The sequence below is a fragment of the Camellia sinensis genome, chromosome 10, assembly GCF_055761805.1.
Source record: "Camellia sinensis isolate YWXY chromosome 10, ASM5576180v1, whole genome shotgun sequence".
Lineage (NCBI taxonomy): Eukaryota > Viridiplantae > Streptophyta > Magnoliopsida > Ericales > Theaceae > Camellia > Camellia sinensis.
This window is the reverse complement of record NC_138970.1, coordinates 76,999,487-77,027,455: the sequence shown is the minus strand read 5'-3', so window position 1 is coordinate 77,027,455 and position 27,969 is coordinate 76,999,487. Positions and strand designations below refer to the sequence as shown.

Genomic DNA, 27,969 nt, shown 5'->3' with positions numbered 1-27,969 from the left:
GCTTGGTTAGGTTCGAATCCAAAAAACCATTATGTTGGGAAAATTATTTAATGGTATAAGATTATTAAATTATTTTTATTATAATTACTTATAGTTGGTTACTTAGTCTTCGTTTGAGATGTGGATTGATTTTTTGACTATTTAATCTGAGATTAAAAAGTCTTGTTTGAGATAGATTTTTTAGCCTTTTTGACTTTTGTAAAGGAAAAAATAAAATGATTATAAATTGAATGTGACATTTTGTCTTATTTAATTAAAATAGAAAATTTTATTTTATATGACTATTTTTAGTCCAAATGATCTTTCCAAAAAGGACCCTTGGAATAAAATTAGAGTAATGCTAGGGACAACAAATTTTCTACCAAACAAATGACCAAATGTCTCACATGGGTGTGGAGTCCGCAATTTTGTGGGCCCCACACCCATGTGAAACATTTGGTCATTTATTTAGTAGAAAATTTAGGATCTCTAACATTTTCCATAAAATTAACATGATATTTCACTTTTTCCAAATCCATCTTATCAAAAAAGTGAAAAGAAGGGTTCATGAATTTAATAGTTCATTTAACACGGATTTGGTTTCTCGCAAGTTATTATCTTAATTTCAGAGAATATTCGAGTTTTAGTAAATTTATTTTGGAATCAATTTCACCAATCTAAATCGTTCACTTTTTAAGACTCGTTAAGAAAAATATTTGTGCAAAAAATCAAAGATGATTAGATATCAGTAACTATATGTTTAAATTATATTTGTTTTAAAAAAATGAATGTCAAATTTAATTTTAAGAATAACAATTATTTTTTGTAATACAAATTTGATTCAAACATGTAACCATCGATATCCGATCATCTTAATTTTTTGACTGAATGTTCAACTCAACGAGTCTTAAAATGTGAACGGTTCGAATCATCGAAATCGGTCTCAATATAAGTTTACCAAACTCAAACACACTCTCAAATTAAGATAACTAACTTGAAAAAAACTCAATAAAAAACAATCATCAAATTAGCAAATTACGCGTATCAAATTACATGCGTCAATAACTGAGTGACGAACAACTGCACTGAAACAGAAAGTCTAATGAAAACACATCTCGCATTGAGTTGGCCACTTAAAACAACGTGTGGCACATAAGATCCTACTATTTCATCATTCACCAAGGATCCTCTAGAGTGAAATTTTTCTAAAGTTTTCTAGAGTGTTATATTGTGTGGTTGAGATTTACTGGTAAGTCACATCAGAAAAATTGATGTGACTTGCCAGTAAATCTCAACCACACTATGTAGCACTCTAGAAAACTTTAGAAAAAAATCACTCTAGAGGATCCTTACTCTTCATCATTAGTTATTTCCATTAAAGTAAGAACTTGATGATTCATCTCAAGTCCCACTTTCTTCAAAGGGACTATCAATTGTTTTGTTTTGTTATCTAGTTAAGGCAAACTTTAACATTACTCTTCAATTTTTCCTATATAAATTATTAAAAATTTTACTCTCTTTAGTTTACATAGCCACTTTTTCATCTATATATTCTAATGATACTCTTCATTTTATATATTCATCCAAATAAACTAATTAAATAACTTTTTAAAACTCTTCGAATGTAACTAGTTTGGAGGAGTAATATTAAATTAACTATTGTAATAGTTAAGTCTCGTTTGGAAATAAGTTATTTTAGTAATTTTTTAATTTTTTATGAAAATATATGTAGAAAAATAAAAAAATAATGTAACAATTTATAATAATTTTTTAATTTTTTAACTAAAATATATAATTGACAAATGAGACTTTACTATAATATTAAAGAGAGTAAAGTAAGAAAATTAATTACAATAACTAACATGCTGCCTTTAAAGAAAAATTTGTTTGTTAATTGAAACAAATGTCATATAACAAACAGTAGAGATGATGTTGACGTAAAAATAAAAAATAAAATAAAATAAAGAAAAGAGGAGAGTAGCGGACTACATGCCTTTTTATTATAATTTTTTTTTTTTTTTTGCATTTAATTGCTCAAACAATTTTAACGATTCCATTGAATGATGGGGTTTCCTCAATTTGTTGTAGCTTTTACAAGTTGATTATATTTTATTTTAGCGGTGATTGCAAATTGGATTGGGTTGGATGATATCTTATCTATTATTCATTCAAAATTAAATTGATTAGAAAAAAAATCAATTCGCATCGATTTGACAAATATGAATTGAGTGAGCCATACAAGTTGACAAATGAATGCGATTAGTTTAGTGATTTGGACTTTATAAATTTTGGATATTTTTTTAAATTATAATTCCTAACTTTTATAATCTCTAATAACTAGTAATTTAAAAAAATATATATATTATTTAACTATAATAGACCATGGCACCATACATGTATATTTTTAAAATATTATTTTTTATTTTTACAAAAATATATATTTTATTATTTTTATTTTATGTTGTTAGCATTTTTTTTTTTTTTTAACTTCATCTACTGGAGGATTGGAATCATGCAGATGCGAGACGATTGATCCGCCATTCAAACTGTATCTACAGAGTATGAAATATTTCATCCCCATCCGTCTACCGAAAGACACGCATCCGTTCAAAATTAATCAAGTTGGGTTGATTTGGTCGAATCTGACGGATCCATGATCACTCTTAATTTATTTTAATTTAAAAATTTGTACTAAATTATTTGGTGATAAATAATAATAACTTCAATAAATTTATAAAAAAAAAAACTGATTATTTAATAAGTGAGGAAGATGATATAACAACCATAATAAGTAAACTCTCCCCAAATCTTTAAAAAGAAAAAGAAAAAAAAGAAAGTAAACTCTTCCGGATGTACCAAGGGTGTTCTTAGGCGAGACACAGACGATCCCAAAGCGACATTTTATCATCTTCTAATTAAATGAAGCGATTATTAAATTAGCGTATAAGGTCAGCCCCAAATTCAACTGCTAGGTTTGGCTCCTTTGACACCACAATCTAATTTCTGAGTCCTACATTTACCCTTACCTATCACAATTTTCGAGGTTCATTACACTGATGGTTCATGGGTATATACGTCTTTTCATATAATTCTACTATATATTTGTCATGTAAAGGCATTCATCTCCACCTACCTCATGTATTTGATTTTCAGATCTTTTTCTTCTCGTTATTTCTTAGTTAAGCGCGTTGTGAATGCTTGGAATTCGATCGAAAAGGCAATCGAAGCTTCGAAAAAGTCCAAATATTGGAGCTCTGAACTCGCTTTCTCTGCTTTTTCTCTTCATTTGAGGTACTTTCTTCACATTTATGTATATATGTGTGTGTGTGTGTGTGTTGTTGATTGATCTTTGAAGAGAGAAGCGTATTTTCTTCACATTTGTTTTCTTAATCTTCATTGTGTTCAATTGTTGATTTTTTTTCCCGATGATTCTGTTGTGTCATTGCGTTCACTTTGATGGATTTTTTATGTATTTATTTTCTTTCTTTTCTCTACTTATGAACACGAATTCCTTTTCAAAGTCAATTGATGAGGAAAAAAAGGGATTCTAAACTAAGAAAATTTCTAAGTGGACCCAGCGTGGATCGCACGTAGAAAGTTGTGTCCGGTTTTATGATCAGATTCAGCGGAGGTAGAATAGTTGCGAAAGTGTGTGTGAGAGAGAGAGAGAAGCTCAACTAAAAGCTCATTTTATGACATAAATGATTATCACGGCTCTGTGCTGAGTCCTAATATGTTTTTTGGGCATGTACTTGTGGCAGATTGAAGTTGCGAAGTAAACTGAGTATGTTATTTGACGCGGTCAATCAATTGTTTGATTGGTGCAATTCATGAGTGGATAAAAAAAATAAAAAAGAAGACAATTTAGAACTTCATCTTATGTTTTTCACAATTACATGGTTGTGTTAAATTTGTGTTTGGAAATAAATTTGTTAGCAGATTGAAACATGTGGAGTTAGCTTGGTAAGTTGTTATTGAAGTCAGTCAATTTGAATATGGCTTGGTTTTTGACAATTCATTGGTAAAGAAAAGAGAATGAACTGTGAAATCTTATATTATATGTCTTGAGTGCTTTTGTTTGTTTTCTTAGGAACTGAACAGAAGAAAATGAAGTATGGGACACTTACTAGAATCGCAATCTCACATTCTCGCTTTTCTTGGTTGGTAAATGAAGGTTAATTTCCTCTTGGTGCTGAAATTGAGATCCTAATTACCAATAAGTTTTCGTCAACTTGTTTTTTTCCTAATTTTTTTCTCAATGTGAACACTGTTATAACAGCTTTTTATAAAAAGGTACAAGGTTTGTATATATTGGATCTAGTTTGTTTTGTAATAAAATTTCTAGGTCTAATATGTGGCATAAAAATTTGGTCTACCAAATATACATCCTTTCTGTGGATACCTCTACCTTAAGTTGTCGATTAAATTGAGATCGTGGAGGCAATAATTGAGAATTTGAGCTATTTAGGAGTTTAAATTTTTTTAGGACTTCAATTTGAGTATAATTATTTATCAATATCGGGCTTGGTCTAATGAATTTTATCAAGCTTGGGCATAATTGAATTGATTAAATGATTTTCAATTTTTCCTACACGTTTCTCTTAGCTAGACTCTCTCACCCTCCCTTTCTTTTTCCACTTCTCCCTCGACTTCTTTCACTGCATCATGAGGATCTTATTAAGAACTTTCTTGCGACTCAAAATGGAACATCTTCATATGATGGCTTTTGGAGGTATCTTGTGCATTGGAAGAATCGTCCAGACTCCATTGTCACTTGGATTATTTACGACAAGTTTCATTAAATGGAGATTGTGAAGAATGCAACAACTGAGAGTTTTTGGGAGTTTAAATTTTAGGGCAATATGTTGTGTATAACTTATTTATTTTTAATTTGTAGCAAAATATAAGGCTTAATGTAATGAATTTTGTTAGATTTGAAGTAATTGAATTGATTATGGATTTTTCAACTGCCTGCTTTTTGCTTCTCTACTCTTCTTTGCTTCTTCTTCTTTTGTTGTTGCTTCTTTTCGTCATTGTGCTTCGGCAGCTCCCCTTTCAAATTTTATTCCAAGGCCTATCTCGGTATCACATCATCTCCAGATTGTGTTGATTTACCTAACTTCAAGGCAGTGGTCATGAAGGGACCAAGGTATATAAATACATGTTCAAAATTTCATTTTTCTTCTTTTTTTTATTATTTGTTATGGAAGAGTGGAAGGTGGGAGTTGGGGTGGAGCTTTGGATACCACTTATATAGTTACACTACAAGGCACAGTAGGAAACTAATTAATAATTAAGTTGATTTAAAAATTGTAATGGATTGTGAGGATGGGCTATAACTTATAAGTGGTTCACATTGTTGGATCCAGGCATTTTGGGCCACAACCATTTTTATGAGATTTCAAATTCTTTTTGAGGTTTATGGTTTGAACTCGGCATCAAATTTGATGTGCGTCATAAATGGAATAAGTGTCATGCTAACGACAGTCCTATGGATTTGTCATTAATGTGGAGATAATGCCAAAATAATTATAATCCTAATTCACTTTCATATATTTCCAAACATGTCTACAAATTTCTAATACATACACTTTATACACATTCATAGAAACTAATAACTAATAGGTGGTCATTTTCCATTAAATAAAACAAAGCCAAAATTTCATTAAAACTTTTTATTTGAAAATATTAGTTACTTTTGTGTTAACTAAAAAGGATTGAAATGAAGAGAACTTGTTGAAATTCGGGATTACAATTTGATCACAATCCATGGGCAGATTTGTTCACCCTTCCATCTTCCCCAAAAAGGAAGAAAAATAAAAAGAGAAATTATATTGCTAGTGTTCCAAATTGAAAAATAAATGAAATTGAAATATGAGAAATGTATATTGGAATAGAAGTTTGGAGTTACGAATTCAGAAATTATGTTGGTTTAATGAAAATGGACCAAATGGTAATAAATACTGGTTTTTTATGGCAATATTATTTCAATGACTTGATGTTTGTCAGATTGTGTGTGTGTGTTGCATGGCTGTTTGTGAGATAGGCTGTTATAGAGTTCAGGATAAAAATCACTTTTTTAGTTCCTGTTTATTGCAATCACTGTTGTGTACTATAAAATAATTCTACTCTTGAATTTTTATTTAGTTCCTTCATGGCACATCTTGCTGGACATCAGTCATTTGTGTATAAAATTAGAACTTTCACATCAAAAATCGTAGTTGAAAACATATAAATTAGGCAAAGTGTGCAAATGTATCTTGCAAAGTCTACATGCCTTGAGAAAATAGGGCATAAACAGTCTGCATGCATATTGTAAGTTTCACAGGATCCATAACTATAGGACCCACAGAGGGCTTTTCATTAGAAGCATGGATTAGTTGTAAGGTGAAGCCTATTGTTTGCCAATCCCAGGTCATTCTTTGTAATTTTGTGACATAAAAACACTTAGTGTCCTTGACTGATGCAGTGTGCTCATGCAATTATACTTGAGATCAGATCGGAGCACACTTGCATTGTCTCTGAACATCTTCAATCTCCATCAGACATTCAGACCTACAGCACATGTTTTGTCTACAAAAATTGGCAATACACCAACTCCTAAATTCTGTGACAAACAACTAAATTTGTTAAAATTTCATTTGTTTTATTTATTTATTAAATGACACCTTTACTTATGATAGTTGCAGATGTTAAAAGTAACGCGGGGTATGTCTCTTGCACCACACTTGTCTCTCCCTAAATTTTAGTTGTTCCTCACTGTCCTTCCATTTCTATAGTATGTGTCAGTTATGTTGGTTGAATTTTTTTTAGAAGAATTTCTATTCACATCCTAGCATTTAGTTATATAGAATATTTGGAATGCAAGGGGAGTGAAACTTGGAGTTTGACATGCTTTGTTGTCTAGACTATTTTTCACCTTTCACTGATGTTCACTGTTTACCCTATAACTATTTTCAATTTATAATTTCAGTCATCGTATGAGAGGAGCAATTTTCAAATATTATAATCTAATAATTCATCTCTCTCATTGATAGGTTAAAGAACTCAGGAGTTTCTGGGCTACTAGGAGGGTTTTATTCTCTCTCTTTCTCTCCCTGATAGGTCAAGGAACAAGGAGCTTTGGGTGTTTTATAAGTGTTTCATTTTAAATATTTATGTGGAATGCTCTGTCTCATACGTCATGAGAGCGGTTGGGAGAGTTGCTAACTTTTAAGGAACTGAGACCTTTTGAGCAATATGCATGTCTGACCCTGTGGTTATTGTTGATGGTGTGGGAGCACTTTCTTTGTCAGACAGGACAAAATCTCTTGATGCCATTTCCTTCAATAACAAAGACCACCCAACCGTGTTGACAAATGGTGATGTTACTTTTCCTGAAACTATGGCCTTTAGAGTTGGAGAACTCGTACTGTCCAATGGGGAATCTTATTCTGGGCCCCTTCTTGGCAACGTACCTGAGGGTTCAGGGAAGTATGTTTGGTCAGATCATTGCAAATATGAGGGTGAATGGAAACGGGGGATGAGACATGGATTTGGCAAACTTCAATGGCCTTCTGGAGCAGTTTATGAGGGTGAATTTTCAGGCGGTTATATGCATGGGACAGGGACTTATGTTGGGCCTGATAATTTGAGATATAAGGGACGGTGGAGGTTGAATCTTAAACATGGGTTGGGGTATCAAGTTTATCCTAATGGAGATGTCTTTGAAGGATCTTGGATTCAGGGAACCCCAGAAGGGCCCGGTAAGTATACCTGGGCTAATGGAAATGTTTATTTGGGTGATATGAGAGGAGGGAAAATGTCGAGGAAAGGAACTCTTACTTGGACAAATGGGGACTCATATGAAGGAAGCTGGTTAAATGGCATGATGCATGGGTTTGGAGTCTATACATGGAGTGATGGCGGATGCTATGTGGGAATTTGGACACGGGGTTTAAAAGATGGAAAAGGAACATTTTATCCGAAAGGCTGCAAGCTTCCATCTGTACAAGAAGTGTACCTTAATGCTCTGAGGAAACGAGGACTGCTGCCAGATTTAAGAAAGCAGAATCAAGTTTCACACATTCACCATGCTTCAGCTGATATTCGAAACGTAAAGGTTGGTGGAAACCATGAGCAGTCTCGCACCAACAATGTTTCCTTAGAAAGACGCTGGAGTCTGGAGGTATCTATTGAAAAAGTTATTGGACGTGATTTATCAATGGGTTTGTCTGACAGAGAAAATGATGATGACAGGGAAAATGCTCCAATCCTTGAGCGGGAATACATGCAAGGTGTTTTAATTAGTGAGCTTGTTTTAAATAGTAGTTTTTCACCATCATCCAAAAGAGAAAAAAGGCGGCATAAGAAGCTTGCAAAGGAGGTAAAGAGGCCAGGTGAAGCAATTATTAAAGGTCACAGGAGTTATGATTTAATGCTCAGTTTGCAGCTTGGAATCAGGTATACCTGCTTCCTTGACTATCGTTCTGTTCCTCAGCCAAAACTTTATTTTCATTCAACCTCTCTCTCTCTCTCTGTGGCAATCTTTTTATCTTATGCAAGTGTTGTGTAGTAGTATTTTGATATTAGCAGCTTCACCATCCTGTTGGCATCACCACTGAATTGTTGAGTGCAATCAAATCTGTTTGTTCTCTGGGTAATTATTTGATATATATGCTTCAACCTGGACATCTTTTTGAATATCCTCTTCATATATAATTCATCCGTCTATGCTGTGAGCTCCTTTTTTTTTTTTTTTTTTTTGCTGGAAGTCATTGTAATTCATCCCGTTGTCCCATCACAAACATTTAACTTATACAGTGTGTAAAGAATTTTGCAGATTTTTATTATTTATTTATAGCTATTTATAATTTGGATGTCATGGTTTTCTTTTAACCTTTTCTGTGAAGGTTGCTTGAAAGTATCATGTTGCAGCAGAAATCTAAACATTTTGGGATTTTAATCTCATATTCTGCTGAATAGACAAGATACTAAACATGCACTAGATTATGATCAGATATACTGTGGGGAAAATTACACCTATTCAAATGCGAGAAGTACGGACTTCAGATTTTGGTCCACAAGCAAGCTTTTGGATGAATTTTCCTAAAGAAGGGTCCCGATATACGCTGCCTCATCAATCGGAGGATTTTAAGTGGAGAGATTATTGTCCTATGGTTTTCAGGTAGGTGGCTGAGTGCCATTATTTTATATTTTTTTTTATGACTTTGTGAGCATTGTATTGTTTGATTAAATTGCTTGCTTTGTATATTTGCACTTTCTTGTTGGCTGCTTAGGAGGGTTCTGTTAAAACCTATCACCTACTTCACCCACTAAACCTAACCCACTACACCACTACCACCTCACCTACTCCACTAAACCCACTACACCACTACCACCTCCACTTCACCTACTCCACCTACCACCTATCACCTACTTCACCCACTAAACCTAACCCACTACACCACTACCACCTCACCTACTCCACTAAACCTAACCCACTACACCACTACCACCTCACCTACTCCACTAAACCCACTACACCACTACCACCTCCACTTCACCTACTCCACCTACCACCTACTACCACCTACTCTTCTATATATAGGAATCATTGTAGCATTCAATAATTCAACAATTACAAACAACAATCAATAATACAATCATTTCTCTTTATACATTAAATTTCTACATGGTATCAGAGCAAGGTTAAGACCTTAGTATTTCTCGCTTCACCGGCGGGCGGCAACCTCGCCTTGGCCGCCCGCCGGACCTCAACCTATTCCGCTTATTTTCTACACATACCTTGACTTCTTCAACATTTTCTTACACCCCTCCTCCGCTATGTCGGCGGCGGCACCCGCATCATCATCTAGCCTCTATCGCCGTTCACCTCGCCTCTCACATATCCGTGGTTGTACTCTTACTCGTCATCGTCGTTGGCGTTTCTGGCGCTGCTTTTCTGCTCGTCACTGCTGTTTTTTTCCCGATTTGCTCTCTCTCTCTTAGCCATGGATTTGGGTGTGGGGTGTAGAGCTGTGGCTCTGTTGTTGGTAGCCATGTTTGCTGGCTTGAAGGTTTCAATGGCAGCAGTGTACAAGGTTGGGGACTCCGCTGGTTGAACCATCATTGGGAATATTGATTACAAGGCCTGGGCTGCTTCCAAGACGTTTCATGTTGGAGATGTCATCATTTTCGAATACAATTTTCAATGTCACGTGTTGCAAGTGCCCCACAAAGAATACCAAGCCTGCAGCACATACAGCTTGGGTAATGTGTAACTGTCAAAAGCACAAGCTTCTTGGACATCCCTCTCTCTCTCTCTCTCCATGGACCCAACATCATCATCATGCACCCACTCTATCTCCCTCTCTCTCATCTTTTCCCACTTTCAAACCCACTTTAATCATATCTCTCCTTTCTCTTAATTTATTTCATCCACGTTCTTTCACCCGTTTTCCATTCTCTTATTATTATTTATTTTATATTCCACCAAAAAAAAAACAAAAAAAATCACACTGCTGTTTTTTCTTATCACCCATCCACAAATATTTTTCTCTATTTCCTTTATCCATTATTTTCTTTTATTTTATTTTTCTTATTAAACAAAACAACACCACAAAATAACACCAACAACATTCCACAACCTTGTCATTTTATTCATATCAGGGGATCAACCCCGATCACACTTTTACATCAAAAAAAAAAAAAAAAAAAAAAAAAAAACCCACACAAACAAAAACAAAAACAAAACTACCACAGCCACAGTGGGATTTTTCTTCTCTACTCAGCCGCCGGTCTTTTCTTCTTGCCTCCGTCCTGGGTGGTCCTTGCCGGTGTTGCCTCCGTGCTTCCTAGACCACCATGCAAGTTGCCTCCTCCCTGCTCCTCCACTACAGCATATGGTGGACCTCCAAATCGGAACATCACGGTGGACTTCCGCTTCAGCTCCTTGTTTTCTGTCTTTAGCACACTTATCTCTGCTCGCGCATCCTTATACATGCGTTGGAGCAGAGCCAGCTGGGAGTTTAACTGTTGCACCTCATTTGTCCTGCTCTGCAGCCGGTGCGACAGGTTTGTGACCGCAGTCATGGTTTCCACACATGACTTCAGAGTATACTGATTGGCCTCAATATCAGTTTGCACCGCCATTTTTTGCTCCACCGACCGCATCGGAAAGTTCAACGGAGCAAAACCAGAGGTGTTTGGTTGAGGTTCACGGGCCACCGCACCTGTTATCTCTCCTGTTGACTCGTTGAGGTCAGGAAAGAGAGTGAGCAGACCACGGGAAGATGAGGCCATGTTCTGGGTAGCTGAACGGGAAGAAGAGGCCATGTTTTTTGGGTTGCTGAGTGTTTCCGAGAAGGATTGGATACAGAGTATTTACAGATTGTTTCAGAATGACAAGTTCAGAGGTTTCAGTCTGGTTTGGTTTCCTCCGCCTCCGCATTGGTTTATATTGACACTGACGACGCGGCCGACACGCCGCTCTGTCGCTCACGTGCCTCGCCGCGTCTCCGGCTCACCTTTTGATGGCTCGACGCTTTCTGTCGGGCACGACTTTTGATGAAGTGGGCGCGCCTTTTGAGGGCGCAACTTTTGATGGCACGCCTTTTTATGGATTGGGCACACCTTTTGATGGCACGCCTTTTTGAAAAATTAGGCACACCTTTTGAGGGTGCGACTTTTTAAGGGTCCGACAAGACTCTGTAAACTGTCCCGACATTGATTCCGGTTAGCTCCTTCATGGGTCCGACAAGACTCTGTAAACTGTCCCGACATTGATTCCGGTTAGCTCCTTCATGGGTCCGACAAGACTCTGTAAACTGTCCCTACATTGATTCTAGTTAGCTCCTTTATGGGTCCGACAAGACTCTGTAAACTGTCCCGAATTCCGGTTAGTTTCTACAAGGGTCCAGCAAGACTCCGTAAACTGTCTTCTACAACGGTCCGACATGACCCCATAAACTGTCTTCTACATCGGTCCGACACGAGCCAGTGTCTTCTACATCGGTCTTCTACAACGGTCTGACACGACCATACAGTGTCTCCTATCCTCTTTTATTTTTTATGTATTTTCTTGTTTTGTTACTCTCTCCAAACTCAAGTTGGTTAGTTCCTATCCCCCTTGAGTTTGCGGGGGGCTGTTAAAACCTATCACCTACTTCACCCACTAAACCTAACCCACTACACCACTACCACCTCACCTACTCCACTAAACCCACTACACCACTACCACCTCCACTTCACCTACTCCACCTACCACCTACTACCACCTATCACCTACTTCACCCACTAAACCTAACCCACTACACCACTACCACCTCACCTACTCCACTAAACCTAACCCACTACACCACTACCACCTCACCTACTCCACTAAACCCACTACACCACTACCACCTCCACTTCACCTACTCCACCTACCACCTACTACCACCTACTCTTCTATATATAGGAATCATTGTAGCATTCAATAATTCAACAATTACAAACAACAATCAATAATACAATCATTTCTCTTTATACATTAAATTTCTACAGGTTCTATATCTGTTTCCACAAATGCTTGTGTTGCATGATATCTTTTAAATGAGTGAAGTAAATGTTGGACATGTATCTGACATGTTTACACTAGAGAGCAATAATTGTTCCTACTATGCAGTATGCATGCAGCATGCCTATGAAAGTTTACTTCTTACCTACATAAATCTACTAGTTGTTGACATAATTATGATGCTCATTAAGCCATTGTGATACAGTAATAACAAGTTAGTCTTTTGGGATGTTTTGTTGTTAGTAAGGCTAGGGATAATTTTTTTTTATGTTCACTTAGTCCTAGTTTGGTTCAGCCCATGTCTAAGTTGGGTATATTAGGGTTTTTGCAGTTATTTTGTATTAAAGTTAAAATTCTCGGGGGTTTTGGAGTTTTAGTCATTTTGTGGGGTTTATGCATAAGTTTTGGCTTCTTGGTCTGGGGAGAAGGTATTTGCTGTAGAAAATATAGATTTGAGCTGAGAGCTCCATGTCACCTAGGGTTTAAATCATTGGAGGCCTAGGTTTCAGGAGTCGATCTCATCATGGTTAGGGACAAGTTGTATAAGAATTCCCCCTGGTGAGTATTCAACAAGGGTGCAATCCATAACCATTTTGTATGTCTGGGAATTATGAAATACTAAATTAGAACTATTATGCCTTAATCAAGAAATACAGAACCACATCATAGTTACATCAAAATTGAGACTTGAGGCTTGGCTTGCCTCCTTATTACGCCTAAAAGCATTATTGCTAAAACTATTCAATATGATGGCTTAGTAGTTCTGGTTTCCCTGTAGATATTACGCCTTGGGCCTTTCCCTGTTGTTACTTGATTCCAATTTTCTATATAGCCCTATATCACCGGATGCTCTTGGCATACCTCACTGTAAGTACAAATGTCTGCAGTTACTTGTAGTTTGTGCTGTGTTTGTATGATTTGGAGGGTGTTTGGGAAGAGGCTAATATAGCCAAAAAGTCAAAAAGCTACAAAAAAAAAAGTCAAAAGGCCAAAAAATCATACAAAAAAGTAAGATCCATTTCCATTCTCTCTACTTTTTGCATGTTTTTCTGTAAAAATCCAAAAAGTCATTCCCAAACACTTTAATTTTTTTGTCATATTTTAGCCAAAAGCTCACTAGGAAAGTGACTTCCCAAACAAACCCTTAAGATACATTTAGTTGTCATTATCCTTGTAATTGTTAGCATAATAGAAGTTTCCAAAATTTGATATTTATTTCTTTTAATTTGTTTTGAGTTACTTTTATCTCATAGCTCAGAAGGCTCAATTTGCTCTTATTTTTAGGAATTTGAGGGAGTTGTTTAAGATCGATACTGCTGACTACATGATGTCCATTTGTGGCAATGATGCTTTACGGGAACTTTCCTCTCCAGGGAAAAGTGGTAGTGTTTTTTTCCTGTCGCAGGATGATCGTTTCATGATTAAGACGCTCAGAAAATCTGAAGTGAAGGTCTGCTAACTCAATTTTCACCTTCTGTATTTACAGGTCTTGGATTTGTATTTTCTTTTCTTTTATCTGTTTTTTTTCCCATTTATGATGATTATAGTATAAAACCTAGAGGATGTTGCTGAAACTCTTGTGCATCATTGACAGATCCTTCTTTAAATTTCATGCTAGTGTAATAAAATACTCGTTCTTGACCCTTAAGGAGTTGAAAATGGTTCTTCTTCAATAGGAGAAATGATGGAGAAAGGAAAAGGAATTGAGAGAAGAGGTTGAGGGAGAGCACAAAAAGATGAATGCTAGATAAATTGAGAGAGAGAGAGAGAGACAGAGAGAGAGACCTACAATCGACGTAATAGTAAGCTTATTGAGCTTAAACTCAAAATCTCTCAAAAGAGACCTGCAATCTACGTAATAGGGATATATAGAGGATCAAACTCACAACAAATCACCCGTATTACCTTCCAAAATTGGGCGCCAACTATGATTTTAAATAACAATATTGGGATATATATCGGTATCGGCTATATGGTCATATATTGGCCAATATCGGACAATATCAATTGATAAATCGATGAATAATGGTATCAGAAGTCCAAAATTCCGATACGTAACAGCTGATATTTAAAACTGTAATGCCAACTATTGTGGTAATTTATATACATTTTCCCTGCAAAGTTAAAAGGAATAAAATTTGAATTAGGTGTACTTGCACCACAAAAATACCTGAACCCAAATTTTCTAAATCCAAAAGATTTTCAAAATTTCAAATAACTGTAGGTAGTATTCAATAGAAATAAATTCCTATTGCATTAGGACTACATGAAGTATGTCCAACATTTGATGTGAGCTAGCCGTATTTTCTTTTCAATAACTGGATACACCCATTTTAATTGTCCAAATTTTTTTTTTTTTTGCAATAATAGGAATTTATCAGTTGTGCATAGTGACAAATGTGAGGTTTTGGAGTAATTGGAAATTTACAAAATTTGTAATTTGGGAGTTATTTAAAAAAATAATTCTAATAGTTTGGAAAACTTCAGATAACTGTTTGATTAGGAAAAGAAATAAATATATAAAAAAAACTAATAAACATTAATCCCCATTAATAACTGTCCAGATTTACTTAGAAATGTATTTTTAATATACAATATAATTGGAAAAAGTTTAAATTCTTTTCAAATATGCAGGACAGATTTTTAATTCATAGAATTGATGAAAAAACTAGAATTGAGAGATTTTCAGAAAATGAAGGAATTTTATCACTGGTTGTTACTGAGCCCAGGGGACTGATAAATAATCTTTATTTGTGATTTGAGGGTATCATGACAGAAGTCAGAACCTTAAATTCCGGGATGAGTAATAGTTCTCGACTCCCTTGAAATTCCATAATATTTTGTTACGTCAACTTCTTTAGCTGACAACGCATAGCGGTTTCTTACCCTTAACTTGTCATGGAATCTTCGGAGTATGACCTCTTAACCAGTTTTTCCATTGATTTATTTCAGAATTCTGAAGTTTCTCAGAGTATCATTTGTCTTGGGCGGTCAACAATTCTCTCTCCCCTCAAGGGGGATCAAGCACCCTTGAGACTCCATCAACTCTAGCCCCTTAGCTACAATCCTCCAACGATCTCGTGTGGAGATCCTAGGCCCTGCTCCTAGCCTAAGTAACTTGGTATTAGACTAAATGTTATGCATCTTGGAGAGGTCATGGGGATCACAACTAGAGATCAGCTTGTGGTTGTCTCTTGCTTGGGGAGATCTTGGCCAGGGCAGCTGAGGTGATTTAGGCTTATCCAACATGGAGCGTTTTGGACATTAGTCGATGTGGGTATATATGGAAATATGTTATTGTAGAAATTTAATGTATAAAGAGAAATAGAGAATTGTATTATTGATTGATATTTTTTCTGATGTATTGTATGTACATTATATAGGAGATGGAGATGTGAAGTGGAGGTGGAGTGGTGGAGTAGGTGAAGTGGAGTGTGTAGTGGAGTAGGTGAAGTGGAGGTGGAGTGGTGTAGTGGGTTAGGTTTAGTGGAGTAGGTTTAGGTGTACATTAACAGCCCCCCTCAAACTCAAGGAGGTTAGACACAAACCAACTTGAGTTTGGAGAGAGTAACAAAACAAGAAAATAATCTGAAAAATAAAAAAATGGATAGGAGACACTGTATGGTCGTGTCAGACCGTTGTAGAAGACTGTATGGTTATGACAGACCGATGTAGAAGACACTGGCTCGTGTCGGACCGATGTAGAAGACAGTTTATGGGGTCATGTCGGACCGTTGTAGCAGACAATGTTGTGACAGTTGTTGTGACAGTTTACGGAGTCTTGCTGGACCCTTGTAGAAGCTAACCGAAATCAATGTCGGGACAGTTTACAGAGTCTTGTCGGACCCCTGAAGGAGCTAACCGGAATCAATGTCGGGACAGTTTACAGAGTCTTGTCGGACCCCTGAAGGAGCTAACCGGAATCAATGTCGGGACAGTTTACAGAGTCTTGTCGGACCCTTAAAAAGTCGCACCCTCAAAAGGTGTGCCCAATCTGTCAAAAGGCGTGCCATTAAAAGGCGTGCCCAATCTATAAAAAGGCGTGCCATCAAAAGGCGTGCCTATCAAAAGGAGCGCCCATGTTGTCGGCGAGCGCCGAGAGGCGCATGATGCGCGTGTCTGCCTCGGCTATTTAACCAAGGTTGAGGCGGAGGCTGTGCAAACCAGTCTGAAACCGCCGAAAATCCTTTGAAAAAACTCTTCCGTTTCTGAGAAAGAGATTCTGGAACACTCTGTTGCCATTCTGTAACCAACCGTTCTCTGAAACACTCAGCAATCCATAACATGGCCTCGTTTTCCCGTTCAGCTATCCAGAATATGGCCTCGTCGTCCCGTGGTCTGCTCACTCTCTTTCCCGACCTCAACGAGTCAACAAGAGAGATAACTGGTGCGGTGGCCAGTGAACCTCAACCAAGCGCCTCTGGTTTTGCTCCGTTGAACTTTCCGATGCGGTCGGTGGAGCAAAAAATGGCGGTGCAAACTGATATTGAGGCCAATCAGTATACTTTGAAGTCATGTGTTGAAACCATGACTGCGGTCACAAACTTGTCGCACCGGCTTCAGAGTAGGACAAATGAGGTGCAGCAGTTAAACGCCCAACTGGCTCTGCTCCAACGCATGTATAAGGATGCGCGAGCAGAGATAAGTGTGCTAAAGGCGGAAAATAAGGAGCTGAAGCGGAAGGCCACCGTTATGTTCCGATTTGGAGGTCCGCCATATGCTGCAGTGGAGGAGCAGGGGGGAGTGAATGTGCTCGGTGGCGTGGGAAACACGGAGGCAACACCGGCAAGGGCCGTCCAGGAAACACGGTGCAGTGGTTTTTTTTTTTTTTTTTTTTTTTTGGTGTAAAATTGTGATCGGGGTTGATCCTGACATGAATAAAATAAGTGTGTTTGGCAAACTCGAATGGTAGGTGTGGTAATGCAGAAAAATCAACTGGAATGAATTTTTATTTTTTTATTTTATTTTTATTTTTATTTTATTTTATTTTATTTTTGTGATAATAATAATAATAATAATAATAATAATAATAATAAGAATAATATTAATATGGGTATCATGGAGTGGGCGGTGGTACAAAAATATTGTGTAGAAAAAGAGGGAGATGGTGGAAAAGGGAGGCCACTCATGTTATTAAAATAAATTAAGGAATTAAAAAAGTGGTATTGGTTGGCGAAATAAATATATATATGAAAAAAGGAAAAGGATGAGAGCATTGGCGGAAGGACAGGCCCATGTGGCTGGCATGAAGTTGGGTCCATTGTCTTTTCATCATAAGAAGTGAGTGGGTGATAAAATAAAAGAAAAAGAAAATAAAATAAAAAGAAAGTTGGGTGGTGGAAAATTATTGTTTAGACAGAGAGAAGGCATGTGAGGTGTAAAGTGGAGGACAAAATAAAAGAAAAAGGTTGAAAAGCATCAGTGCCGATCATGCGCCTGGGAACTTAACCAGTGATGGCCACTTGCAATTGGGAGGTTGACAAAGCTAGAGATCCTCAATCTGAGCAGTAATTTCACTGACCTAACAGAACTTCCCGAAACAATCGGTGATTTGACCAATTGGAAAGAACTCGACCTCAGCAATAACCAGATCCGGGCCCTTCCCGATACATTTGGCCGGCTTGACAATCTGACCAAGCTCAACTTGGAATCAAACCCTCTTGTAATTCCACCGAAGGAGGTTGTCAATCTAGGGGCTGTTAAAGGTTTTCATGGCTAAGAGATGGCTCGACATATTGGTGGAGGAAGAGCGGAAGAGCATGCTTGAAGTGAAAGAGCAGACACCGACTGGTTGGCGAACTCGCAGCACGTCCTGGCTGAATAATGTCGTGTCAGGTGTTTCTGGATCTGTTTCAGGATATTTGGGAACTGTTTAGAAAATCCCATGTGGATCCTTGTCTTAATCATCAGCTTGTTCTCCTCCAAGAAGCTGTAAGTAGGTACCTCCAGATTGTAGGGTGCTGGTCCCTTGCGGATCCTACCAGAAATGTCATAGTGTGAGCCATGGCAAGGGCAAAACCAACCACCAAAGTCACCAGCGTTTGGCAAGGGGATGCATCCCAGGTGGGTACAGACCCCAACAACAATAAGCCATTCTGGGTCCTTAACTCTGACAGAATCCTCTTGAGGATCTCGAAGGGAGGCAAGATCAACACTGTTAGCCAACTTGATGTCATCCTCAGTTCGACGCCTGATGAAAACAGGCTTACCACGCCACTTGACTGTAACAGTCGTCCCAGGTTCGATGTTAGAAAGGTCTACCTCAAGGGAGGCAAGGGCAAGAACGTCTTTAGTGGCAGACATGCTCAAGACAAACTTGAGTACCAGGAGACGCATCAAATGCACATACCAGGGAGTGAAGGCATGTGTAGAGGTCCGGCGGGCGGCCAAGGCGAGGCTGCCGCCCGCCGGTGAAGCAGAATTACTAGCTTCTTAACCTTGCTCTGATACCATGTAGAAATTTAATGTATAAAGAGAAATAGAGAATTGTATTATTGATTGATATTTTTTCTGATGTATTGTATGTACATTATATAGGAGATGGAGATGTGAAGTGGAGGTGGAGTGGTGGAGTAGGTGAAGTGGAGTGTGTAGTGGAGTAGGTGAAGTGGAGGTGGAGTGGTGTAGTGGGTTAGGTTTAGTGGAGTAGGTTTAGGTGTACATTAACAGTTATTGACCCATGTGTCACCTCACATAGATGACACATGGTGCCATATCACTAGGAGATGCTGATGTGAAGATGACATAGTTGTTGATGTTGGAGAACTGAATGTCCATAACCACATTAATCACTAACTACTACAAAGAACGCAAATATGCAAGAGGGCTAACTTGGACTATGAGAGTTTTTAAAAAATTAACTTTCTGCTCTTCTACATTACGTTGTTCATGTCAATCCTGTGACTTATATTATGCTCAGCATGCATTGTAGTCTTATGGCTATCCACCATACTTCTCAGTTGAATAATGTCAGGTTGCAACATTACCATTCTTCATTTATTGAATTTTTTTTTTTTTTTTGGTTTGTTTTCTCTTGCATAGGTTCTTCTAGAGATGCTTCCAGACTATCACCATCATGTGCGAACATATGAGAACACACTCATTACTAAGTTCTTTGGTCTCCACATGATCAAGCCGTCCAGTGGCCAAAAGGTAATGAAAGTGGTAACTTTTTAGCTTATTGCCAAAGAACTTGTGCACAATTATGACGTAACTGGTGATAAGTTAATACTCTCTCCTTATCAAAAATAAAAAAAATAAAAATCTTAATACTGTCTCAAGAAATGCAAGTGGTTTTAGATGTATAAATTTCATTAATAGGTTAAAATACACGTGTGGTACTTAAAGTATGCATACCATTTGGTCTTCCAAGTTTCAATTTTCTCAATTCAATCCGTAAATTTTTCAATATGACTCAAATTGGTGCAATTTTAGATGGTCGTCTAAATCATTAATAGAATAATAATAAAATTCATCTGTGGTTCCTAAAGCATGCATATATGCATTCCATTTGGCCATCCAAGTTTCAATTTTCTGAATTTCATCCATAAATTTTTCAATATGAGCTTAATTGGTGCAATTTTAGATGGTTGTTTAAATCATTAATAGAATAGTAATAAAAATCACCCGTGGTTCGTAAAGCATGTATACCTGTTCATTATTTATATTAAGGCCTCGTTTGGGAACAGGCTAATTTAGTAACTTTTTGGCTATTTAGCTAAAATATTAGCTAAAAAAACTAGTATGTTTTGAATGATTTTTTGGCTTTTTACGAAAAGATGTACAAAAAGTAGAGAGAAAAAAGAATATTTGACTTTTTAGTATGGGTTCTTGGTTTTTTGGCTTGTTTAGTAACTTTTTGGCTTTTTGGCTAAACCGGCCTGTTGCCAAACGAGGCCTAAGTAACTTTTCCACTATTCATAAATAAGTAACTTTTTCACATTAGATTGGATCCATATTGCTGAGTATTGATTGGCCAATTTGAATCCATTAAGGGTGTATTTGAATTCATATTCTACAATATGTTTTGAGGTAGAAATTCATCATCATGAATAAGATGTTTATAGAGAGTTTTGGAGGTCCACCATGCTTAATTCATATCTTTGCATTCATCAAAAGTTCATCCAACGCCTTGAAGAACAAGGGAAATTTCCTGTGACCGCTCAGTTTTATTGATTAAATGCAAAGATCAAAAGTGTTGTTGTAAGTCCTCAAAGAAGTCTAAACAATTTCAGAAATGGAAGTCCAAAAAGAAGCATTCTTCCGCTCTTTTGTCGAAAGCATCCAAATTGGAAATGGCATTACTTCAAGAAAAAGAAGTATAGTGGGGAAAAAAAGTCTGATAGATGTACATGTGCAAGAAGAAAGGTCACTATGCAAAACAGTGTCACGTTTAGGGATGAAATTGACCAATTCGAAAACTTTGGAGACCAAATTGACACAAAACATGTACTTTAGGTACAAGTGTATTTTATTATAATTCCATTACGTTGTATTTGGTTGGGGGATTTGGGAAGGGATTTGGAAAAGGAAAGGGAAAATGTTGGTGAAATGTGAATAAAATATACTTGCATTTCACTTAGTTTCACGCACTGTTTCTCTTTTCATTTCCAAATCCCCCAACCAAACACAGGCTTAATGATTCAAACAACCCATTTGCAATTAGACCAATTTATCTCAAATTGAAAACTTTAGAGACAAAATTGACAAAAGTGAAAGTTGGAGAAACAATGTGACGCAATATACTTTAGGAACCATAGGTGTATTTTATCTTCATTAATATTAACTTCAGTGATTCCTTGTGAAAGAGTTGAGTGTATTATGGCTGACATCCTGTAAAATGAAAGCTCTTCTCTTCTTTCAAACTTATTTTAGGCACATAATTTTATTTTATTTTTATTTTCTAACAGTATATTATATTTAGGAAACGGACTTTCAAGAAAATGAAATGCTTTCTGTACACAAGATGTTAATTCTTGTAAATTGATTATTGTGCTGCAGTTTCGCTTTGTGGTAATGGGAAATATGTTCTGCACAGAATTAAGGATCCACCGAAGATTTGATTTGAAGGGTTCCTCCCTAGGGCGTTCAGCTGACAAGGTTGAAATTGATGAGAATACAACACTCAAAGATCTGGATCTGAACTATTGCTTTTATTTGGAACCTTCATGGCGAGAGTCTCTACTAAAGTAAGTATTGCTTAAAATTTCTCATTTTCTTGTTAGATATTAAAGGTGTTAAAGTAACACGGAGGTCTTTGTACTAGCGCCCTCCAATGTCAGGTGGTTATGATTAAGCATGGTTGACCATGGTGGTTAAAGAAGAAAAAGAGACCCATTCAAAAAACAAAAAAATGGTTATTCGAATTTCTTGAGATGAGAAAGTTTCTTCAGTTATTCAATTTCATTGAGTGACTGATAAGGAGATGAAGTAGAATATATACTGGGTTTGACGTTGGTTCTTTTCTAATGTTGGGTGCAATCCTATAGGGCCACTTTGTTGATTATTTTGTGGTCACATGTGAATTTTCATTGTGTAAAAGCCTGTTGTCTAACACTTGATCACCAACTGAATATGTGTTAGGCTATTGGTCAAATATTACACTATTTTCCTTGCCAACCGCCACATTGTTGACCATTTTATTGACTATGCACTTTTTCTTTTTCTTTTTTTCAAATTTAAAAGTATTTGTTGAAATTGAGTTGACAATTTTTTTATTTTTTTAATATATTTTTACCATTTTGTCTATGTAATTATATATTATTGGTTGAAATTGATCTGTAATTGTTGATAATCTGCTAAAATTGATAATAAATAAAAATAAAAATAAAAATTGGGTGGTAACTTTGCTGAAATTGAGGTTGTATTTGATGGGGGGTGGAGTGGAAGGAATGAGGGATGGGATACCAACATGGCTCCCCTCGAATGAAAACGTGGTGGACCTCTTTTAAGCCTATTACTATCTAATTAGAACTAGTTCGATCATGTTTGCTAACTGGTGCTAGCTTAAAGGTTAAATTAATCTCATAGTCATAGAGTCTGCCAGAGTGTTTGTTTTTCAACTAATCATAAAACCTGCCAAGAATTTCCTCAATCACGTTTGCTAATTGGTGCTAGTTTTAAGTGTGGATGAGGAATGATAATCATTACTCCGTTTTCTCTTCAGTTGTGTTCAATTAATCAGGAGCAGTGCAATATGCAGACAGTTCTTAATTCTTACCAAATGATGTTTATGGCTAAATATTATGAGGAAAGCAATCTAGAATTAGATATGATTTCTCCCATGTATCAGAAGTGATGTTATTTGGATGGAAGGAGCTGAATGACCTTCCAATGCAGAGCACGACTTTCTTTCTATTTTTCTTTGAAGGGGGCAATCAAAATAAATTAACAATCAGCAAAACTGTTTCATTTTGCTGTAGTTTATCACCGTGCAGTTATTTATGTTTGCATTACCATTTTGGTAAATCACATGGGTCTTTCACATATTACTCTTCTATCAATTGAACAATTAAATTATGGAAATTTTCAACCATGCATGTTGTCATGAAATTACCTGAGCTGCCAACAGTTCATGAGCATTTTTATGTCTCAAATCCTGAGCCCCGCTACTGAGATGTTTTAAGTTTCAATGTGGTTGTATACTTGGAATATAGGAAACTTACAAAAATAATGTTTTCCAGAGGATGTTAAACTCTACATGAAATCTTGGTACCAATGTCCCAAAAAATGGTAAAAGAATGAACCTGTATATTGAAATCCTTAATGATATTACTTAGGTTGACATAAGATATATACAGGTTAACGCCATGAAAAGAATAAAAGAAATGCATTTGGTTGTCAAAACAAAATGGAATTATTATTTTCCAATGTTGTTTCCTTAAACCTCCAAGGTGTTATTAGCATGCATATTTTAAACTTATATTTCAACTATGATTTTGAGCATATTTAAAATGCAATGCATATTTCACGTGCTTTGGTTTTCTTTTCATGCATATGCTGTTGTTTGTATCTTCTAATTCTCATTTAACTATGCTTATGTAGGCAGATTGAAATTGACAGTAAATTTCTGGAAACACAGCACATTATGGATTACAGCCTTCTGTTGGGTGTTCATTATCGAGCCCCTCAACACCTGCGATCTCTTATGTCTTACAATCGAAGTTTAAGAGCAGATGGATTGGGAATTGTTGCAGAAGAAGGTGAACTTCATTCATATCCAGCAACTGATTTTCTTCAGTACTCCAATATGACGCTGTTTGAACTTCCTGATTGTTGGTCAAATAACAAAATACCTTCCTGAATGTGAAACTGTAATAAGCATCAAAGACACAAAAATAGATAAATAAAATTGTGAATGTGGTATTCCAATAAGCTTGTATAATTTGTACGGAAGTTGCCTTTATATTGTTGCTTGTCACAAGGTGTAAAAAGAAAAAAGATAGGTGTGGAAACCTCAAGGAAATTAACACTTACAAAACTTGATTAATATGTTATCCACTGTGTTATTGTGCCGTGAAGTAAACAAAAACTGAGGACGATCAATGGTATGCTGCTAATCTATGAGGGAAATAGCTGCAAATTTCTATCGCTCAAATTTTTTATAGGCTTATAGCTTGTAGTGGAAATGCAATTATTCAAGTTTTGGGAGTTTTCCTCCTTTTTTTGTTTTTGTTTTTTTTTTGTTTTTCCATTTATTATTTGTTTGTTTTTTGTGATCATGTATAGGTCACAAAAAGCCTCTAGATGACACTGGGCCAACATTTGACTGCTTGTTATTAGTATTTCAAAAGACTGAAGCCTTTCCTTGACTTTTTCTTTAGTCTGTTTTTGGATCTTGGATTTGTGGAGCAATTTGTGTAGGAAAAAAGAAACGAGAAGGGAAAAGTGAATGAAGTAGAAGCTATTTATGTATTTAATTTTTTTTTTTTTTCACATCTCTCTTTTCATTTCCCTTCACAAATCCAAGATTCAAACACGATTCCTGATCTTGATAGCTGGTTCTTAAAGGATTTGGATCTTTCATACAATATGCTAGGTTTGATTTATGCATAAATGTTGAACGCAAATATTTTTTTCTTCTTTGGATACCCAAAGCCATAATAATTGGATTCTTTCATCCAATCTGAAATCACCATTCCCCTCTTTATACAAATATAACTGCATCATCTATTGGCACATGAAACTCTTAACTAAATTTTGTTGATATGATCCAATCAGAATCTATGGAGGATGAAATCTCCAATTACCCACAAGGCCTTGTTCTGGTCCCCCGTGGAGGTGGCGATAATAGTAGTGTTGTGGGCCCTCATATCAGAGGTAGCCGATTGAGGGCTGCATCTGCTACTGGTGATGAGGAAGTGGATGTGGATCTCCTTCTTCCTGGTACAGCAAGGTATGATCATTAATCCAGAATTCTTTTTAACTTGTGCAAAAGCATCAGAAGAAAGCATGCATGATTGATTCTTGAATGCCAAATCCTGTTTAGATTTAGTGTGTAGGTGAATTCAAATGGAAGACGGAAATAATTATAAAGGGGAAAGTACACTTACACACCTTGATGTTTCTGACAGTTGCACATATTACCCATGGTTTCTGAAATAATACTGATAGTAACATCCCTATCAAAGTTGTCAACTGACGTTGATTCAAGGAACATGCAGTTTTACAATTTTGCCCCCATAGATTTTCCAGAATAAAAAAAATAAAAATTCCATCTACATTTCGTCTTCCACATTCTATTGTGTCACCTTCCACCAGCCAACCACAATCTCTTCGTCAACAGAATACTATGGTCACCATCACCTTTGAGATCATCACAACCACCATCCACCATAACGTAAATTGTTTCACCATCCTCTGCACGACACAAGCCCCCTGTCGTCAACCAAAAATCACGATCACCATCCCTTTGAGATTATTACCACAAGTATCCATTGACCGCATGACAGAGCATCAAAACCCGTAGAACCAACTCCACCATTATCATCAACAAACACTATATACCAAACTAAGGAACATTTCATTGAAAGAAAACCATCTTAATATCTGCAATTAAGTTTGGCATATTGGTTAAGAACTAAGAAGCATTGACACTTCCAAGAAAGTTACGTGCTGTGTTTGACACCAACATAACATGACACTTGTCGGACACTTCTTCACACTTAGACACACATAAAAAACATTGCAAATTTGAATAAAATAGCTTGGAATCCAATGACAATAAAAGTAGTGTAAATCTATACCAATTCTCGACTTAAAATTTATTATCTTTGATTTAAATATTCATATATATAACATTTAATAATTATTTATCCTTAAATATGAATTTTAATAAATATATAAAATGATATATTGTGCACGTGTTTCCCTTATGTTGTGTCCTACATTTTTTTTAAAATTTACTAGTCATGCATGTCGTGTCACGAATCCGTGTCAGTGCTTCATATGTACACAGGTAGAAAAGATGGTTTTGGCTCACCATTTTTCATTATCATTTAAAGTTACATTGATTTTGATTTTTTTTTCTTTTTAATCTGGTTAAGCAGACTCCAGATCCAGCTTGGAGTGAACATGCCAGCAAGAGCAGAGCATATTCCAGGGACAGAGGAAACACAGATGTTTGACAAGGTATATGATGTTGTATTGTACCTGGGTATCATCGACATTTTACAGGACTACAACATAAGTAAGAAGATCGAGCATGCATACAAATCTATTCAATTCGACTCAATGTCAATATCTGCAGTGGACCCTATATTCTACTCCAAGCGCTTCCTAGAATTTATTCAGCAGGTATTCCCGCCAAATGTTGCAGCGAGTTAGAAAGACCCGTTTTGCTAAGACTGCCCTTTCCCTTCCCGCTTTAACAAGATGGTTCCGACATCTCAAAAACCATAATTTGGAATTCTTTTACACAAGTTAAAAGTGGATGGAAGATCTCTGTTGATGTATGTGTTACATGTGTAAAAGCTACTCTGAACCCGTTAAACATGTCTCAGAGTTTCTTTCCTGTTATTGTCCAGTTTTGTTGTGACTTGGTTCCATGTAGTATGCAGTTTTATTCATGTTCCCTTGTGTCAAACCATGAGTAGAGTTTGTTCTTTGTTCATCGTTTTGTATCACCACCTATGTAGATACTCATGGTTGATCCCTCGTCTGGAGAATAGTTGATATTTTGCCATGTAATCCAATAACATAAAACTGTCTACAGTTCTTCCATTGTTTGCGGGAAGCTGGGTACCAGGTGTATACTTGATGCACAGTGCCTCTTGAGAAACACAACACTGGCATCGGCTAATTTCTCCTCTTGTACTCAAATCAATATGTAACTTAAATTATGTGGTTCAGATTCATTTTGAATGTGATGGGAACCACACTCGAAATGAATTTAGATCATATTAATTTTTATGTACACTTATTTGTGTATGTAACTTTTGAGTTGTTTCACTTGTGAATAAGAGGCACTTCGCACTTCACATTATGTACAAAATTCATTAAAATAACCAAAACTAGATATAACATTTTCCACTTTATACAACTATTTTATTATAGCAATCCATTACAAGCATTTTTTATTTTATTTTTTTGTTGAGGAATTACAAGCGTGTTTTTGTATAATAGTAAAACTAGTTATAAACAATCATCAAACTAATTTTTAAGTTTTGAATAATTTTTTGTGATTATATTGTGAATGATAATAATATTTTTAAGGGTAAATTACACTGACACCTCCTGAGATTTGATCTAATTACATTTCATCCCTTGATGTTTTGAAAATTACATTTCTACCCCTGTGGTTAATAGTTTTATTTCACGAACCTCTTGCTTATATAAAAAGCAACAACTCTTAGTGGAAAAATATAAGAAATTATATTGAAAAAAAAATAAAAGGAAAGGAAGAAAAAAAAAAAAAAAAAACAGAAGAAGTAAAGCAAAATAAGAAAAGAGAGCCTACGAGTTTAATATTTTCATTCCATCTAAATAATCACAATAACAAGGGGGTAAGTATAATTTTTCAAACGCCAGGGGATAATATGCATTAAACTCAAATCTCAGGGAGTGTAAGTGTAATTTATCCTATTTTTAAAAATAGTATTTCCAAACCAAATCGAACCACATTTTCTAGTTTGGTTTCAAATTTTTTATTATTTGATTTGCGCTTCGTTTATTCGGGTGAAAAATATTTCTATGTTTGGTGGTAGTATTAGCTGCAAAACGGAGATAATAGTGGTAGTGTGATAACATTAGTAAGACTTTAATTCAAAAAACGTTTTGCCTTTTGAAAGTAAACATTTTTTTGCCCATAAAGACTTATTTTTTGTTGACTATTAAAAATAAATATTTTTTATCCATATAAACTTGTTTTCGGTTGACCATTAAAAATATTTGCCATTGACTTGTTTTTCATTGTATCAAATACCAAAAAATATAAAATATATATATATATATAT

General features: G+C 36.0%; 1 protein-coding gene across 4 annotated transcripts; it reads left to right on the top strand.

Annotated features, from left to right (window-relative positions):
- The first annotated feature begins 2,909 nt into the window (after nt 1-2,909).
- On the top strand, nt 2,910-26,737 carry LOC114301093 (phosphatidylinositol 4-phosphate 5-kinase 9). Of its 4 annotated transcripts, none has more exons than XM_028246003.2 (10): nt 3,106-3,270; nt 4,070-4,153; nt 7,017-8,421; nt 8,978-9,145; nt 13,802-13,967; nt 19,559-19,669; nt 21,518-21,705; nt 23,561-23,718; nt 24,737-24,911; nt 26,065-26,737. In XM_028246003.2, exons 3-10 carry the CDS (start codon nt 7,223-7,225, stop codon nt 26,339-26,341), a joined length of 2,442 nt encoding a protein of 813 aa, XP_028101804.2. In that variant the 5' UTR covers nt 3,106-3,270; nt 4,070-4,153; nt 7,017-7,222; the 3' UTR covers nt 26,342-26,737. The 4 variants fall into 4 exon arrangements, with proteins under 4 accessions (XP_028101803.2, XP_028101804.2, XP_082747807.1 ...); XM_082891681.1 differs by having other exon boundaries at nt 4,070-5,128; XM_082891682.1 differs by lacking the exon at nt 4,070-4,153 and adding an exon at nt 5,027-5,128 and having other exon boundaries at nt 3,107-3,270.
- Nucleotides 26,738-27,969: the final 1,232 nt, after the last annotated feature.